Raw genomic sequence first — 4,077 nt, 5'->3', positions numbered from 1 at the left:
AATGCAAAATCGCACTTTGAAAGCTACCCAAGGTGACACTGCCCTTTGTAGCCGCGAGGCTCTATAGGTGATCAATTAATGCTCACACCGGTCGAGTGAAGTCTGCACAGAGAACAGAGAAGCAACTACATCAGCATGAAACTGCACGGCAGCAGACGACATTTTTATTCCTCAGCTGTGGAATAACCAACTTAATTTTCAGCCCTTGCATGGGTTGAAGGCACCAGTTTGACTGATACTGTCGGCTGCCCGGCGGCTCTGCAGCCGCGCTCCTCACAGCCTCTCAGCGTCGGCGCGACGCCATGGCCGCTGTGAGGGCGGCAGGCTGCGGGCAGACGCCCTCCTGCACGCACACAAACAGCCTCGGAGAGCCCGTAATCTACGGGCTCTATGTGTGGGGCAGGCAGGGAGGGAAGGCACGCGTTATCTAAGGGAGCAGGAAGCCATAGCGGGCTGCCGCCACCTCAGGGGCGCCATGCCAGCGCCTCAACCTGGGCCACAGCCGCCAGCAGCTCCGGCCGGACCTCAACGGGGCTTTGTGTGACGAGCAAAAGGGGCCGTTGGAAATCGAAGTGGGGAGCACACACTGCTTCAATAGGGGCAAGTCCGAGGAAACGCAGGGCTGCCGTCGGCGGACGCCATTTCCCTACCCGGCCGCTCATTCTCGACTTTCCCTCAGCATCATCCTTATTTCTCCCCCACTCCTCCCCCCCTCCACCATCCGGCCACCATTTGCCCGCTCCGCTGCTCCTTCTCTTCCTCCTTCCCCTCCGCATTGGTCTCATCCGAGCCCTGGCCAATGACAGCTCACGGGGCACGTGAACGACTCGCCCGTAGCCAATGAGCGCCGCTTTTCCCACGTGGTGAGCTGCGTGACGTCTTCCGTGCGAGCTCCGCGTCTTTGTTGGCGGGTAAAATTCCCCCCCCCCCCACCAACGCTCCCCGAGGGAGGGGCGGGGGGAGCGCCCTCAGTCGCTCTGGTCACGTGGCACAGCCGCGCCCTAAGTGGGGGTTTCAAGTGCGCATGTATACATCATATAGTCCCTTCTTGTCTCTCCCATCGTAGAGCCGTGGCGTCTTGTCTGCGGCTCCTGTGTTTAACTCATAGCAGAAGGGCAGGAGAGAAGGCCAGAAAGACAGGCCATAGGTTTTGAGCTGCTGCTGACAGGCAGGTGACGCTTGGCGGAAGGATACCTCACCGCTGCAGCTTGTCTGGATAGGCGTCTCATATATAAGAGCGGAGCAGCGCCCGGGCGTCTCATTGTTTCCTGTCCCCGAGAGTAGAGGTTTTGTGCGTGGCTTTGTCAGTGCGCTCAGCACCTCCCGCGCGGCGCGGATACGAGCAGCCCACCCTCCCCTGGCCGCCATGGCTCTTTAAGGCGGCAGGGCCAGCGGCGGCATCGGCCAGTGCAGCAGGCGCAGCAGCAGCGGCGGCGGCCTCAGCACACCCCCGGCATCTGCAACCATGGCGTGAGTATCGTGTGTGAGGGTCGGCTGCTCCCTCTCTTGTGTTTTAATAGGCGTCCTCCTACCCTCTTGAAGTGGGCTCTTGGGGTGGATTTATTGCGCGTGTGGTGTTAGTTGGTTTTTCACGGGGAGCGGGGGGAAATCCCTAGGTATGCCAAGTTAATACATTAATAACCTAGATACGCCAAAATGGATGCGGGGTGGGGAGATCTTTGTAGAGCTCAGTATCCCCGGGTGCGGCGAATGTTAAAAATAGCCGGAAATGCCATTTCGAAAGAATTTACGAGGAGCGTCTACGTTTCCTATCGTTCAAAAACCTTGGTTTCCAAAAAATATGGCATTTTATTACGTAATATTTATTTTCTGGGCTTTTTGTGGCAGTACGGGGACTTCCCCAACGAGGGTTTCTTTGCTCTCGCGAGGGAAAGCGCTGCATCATGTAGGGGATAATGGGGCATTAAAGGTTGTAGAGTTTTGAGTCTTAAGGACCACGTGGTGGACTCGCAGATAGATGAACGGGAGTTGTTAATCGTTTGGCTCCGATAGTAATGTTAAGTATTGCATTAATGTGGCGTTAATTTCGCCCTGGGCATCGGGCGCTCAGCCCTGTGCGGTGCTGGAGCCGCGGTGGAAACGTGGCAGGACACAAAATGGCGCTGGGGCCGCGAAATGGCGGCGGGTGGGCGGGGCCGGCCCCCGAGGGAGGCGGGAGACGCTCAGCAATACAGAAATAAAGAAGTGAGATAATCTGTGAAGTTCCATCATGCTCTCTGAGCTGCCTCTGGTAGAAAAGGTTAACTATGTTGGTCGAACCAAGTACTGATGGGTGCAAATTCTGTTCGCAGGTTTTTCACGGCACCGCACAGCAGCATTGCTGTAGTCGACGAAAAAACCTTCTACTTGTCTACATCCTTCGACGTCAAAGCATTAAAAGCTGACGAAAATGAGCTTCTTGAACAACGAGATGCTGTTGGGGGATTCAATATCCCCCTTCAGCCAGCCGTGTTCGGTGGCTGAGGAAAGTCTGGGACTCCTAGATGACTACCTGGAGGTGGCCGAGCCCCTCGGTTCGCATGGGTTCTCCAGCGACAAGGCTAAGGCAGTCTCCTCCAATTGGCTTGCTGTGGACAGTTTAGGCAACACCATAGATAGCAGTCAGGGTAAGATATTACTTAAAGTCGTAAAGGGCATCAATTACATAGTACCACAACATTCCAATTAATATAAAATTGCTAGGTTTTCTTAAATCTGAAGGCAATCTTACCTGTGTTACCTGGGGTTGGTAAGAGTTTATGCTACACTGCTTAGCCTACACACGGTTGCTGGTTATGGTAAAATGCCTCTTGTCCTGGCCTTGAAATAACATACTAGCTGTCAGTGGTGCTGTTTCTGGGCAGAGGTAACAATAAGAAAGCATGGTTGTATGTTGGGAATGTCCCTGAATTCTTCTGGTATTTAAATAAGAGGGTTGGAATGTCCCAAGAGCTGGTTACATTGTACCCTGCAGTTTTTAGGAGCATAATGGAGCATTTTTTCCTGATGGTTTACTCTTCGTGCTGTAATACGCGACAAACTAAATAAGCTGAGATGATAAACTGGTAGATTATTTTCATAAGCTTGAGTTGCACTGCGTGATGGTTTGCTGAAGTGGTAATTTACTTTTTGTATTGTGCAGAGGATGCCTTCTCTGGCATGGAGTGGATGGTGGAGAAGATGGATCTGAAGGAATTTGATTTTGATGCCCTGTTAGGTATGGAACATCTGGAAGCCACCGTCTCACCAGACGAGCTGATGGCCACGTTGGAAGACACGTGTGATCTATTTAATGCTACCATCCAGGAAATTCACAACAAAGAACTTCCACTGATAAATAACATCACCCATCTCCCTGAATCCCCCGTTGGAGCAGATCCAATGGCCCCATTGGCTTCCCTTTGGTCTTTTCCCCTCTCCCCAGGGTCTCTGACTTCCACTTCAGACCACTCATTTAGTTTAGAACTAGGAAGTGAAGTGGATGTTCTGGAAGGAGAAAGGAAGCGGGAGTACCCCACTGTTGTGATGGTGATCACCAAGTCTGAGAAAGAGGATGAGAACCACTCTGATGATAGTGGAATATGCATGAGCCCAGATTCCTACCTGGGAACCCCCCAACACAGCCCCACCAATTCACTTGGATCCCCCAATGGCAACCAGTTCCCTGCCGATGCCCCTTGTGGCTCTGTGCGGTCCAAACCATACGATCATCCTGCAGAGAAGGTAGTGTCAGCAAAGGTGAAAGGAGAAAAGAAAATCGATAAGAAACTAAAAAAGATGGAGCAGAATAAGACTGCTGCCACGCGTTACCGGCAGAAAAAGAGGGCGGAGCAGGAGGCACTGTCTGGGGAGTGCAGAGAGTTGGAGCAGAAAAACCAGGCCCTGAAGGAGAAAGCAGATTCCCTTAGTAAGGAAATCCAGTACTTGAAAGATCTGATAGAAGAGGTCCGCAAGGCCAAGGGCAAAAGAGCTAGAGTCCCCGAGTAGGGTAGTCAGCAGTATTGTGTGCATGTATATAAGCTTCCTGCTAAAGCTGTGTATCGCTGTCTAATAAACGATTTTGTAGTAAATGTGCAA

General features: G+C 52.4%; 1 protein-coding gene across 1 annotated transcript; it reads left to right on the top strand.

The window, feature by feature from the left end:
• The first annotated feature begins 1,053 nt into the window (after positions 1-1,053).
• ATF4 (activating transcription factor 4) lies at positions 1,054-4,077 on the top strand. Its single transcript, XM_009086519.4, has 3 exons — positions 1,054-1,470; positions 2,313-2,627; positions 3,143-4,077. The coding sequence occupies exons 2-3, from the start codon at positions 2,411-2,413 to the stop codon at positions 3,985-3,987; spliced, it is 1,062 nt and encodes a 353-aa protein (XP_009084767.1). The 5' UTR covers positions 1,054-1,470; positions 2,313-2,410; the 3' UTR covers positions 3,988-4,077.

The sequence above is a fragment of the Serinus canaria genome, chromosome 1A (assembly GCF_022539315.1).
Source record: "Serinus canaria isolate serCan28SL12 chromosome 1A, serCan2020, whole genome shotgun sequence".
Taxonomy (NCBI): Eukaryota; Metazoa; Chordata; class Aves; order Passeriformes; family Fringillidae; genus Serinus; species Serinus canaria.
This window is presented reverse-complemented; position numbering and strand designations above follow the sequence as displayed.

Bases quoted from the DNA above. Each gene is read 5' to 3' on its own strand.
- ATF4 (XM_009086519.4), top strand. From the start codon at position 2,411: ATGAGCTTCTTGAACAACGAGATGCTGTTGGGGGATTCAATATCCCCC. The intron at 2,628-3,142 runs GTAAGATATTAC...TGTATTGTGCAG, and splicing joins CACCATAGATAGCAGTCAGG to AGGATGCCTTCTCTGGCATG.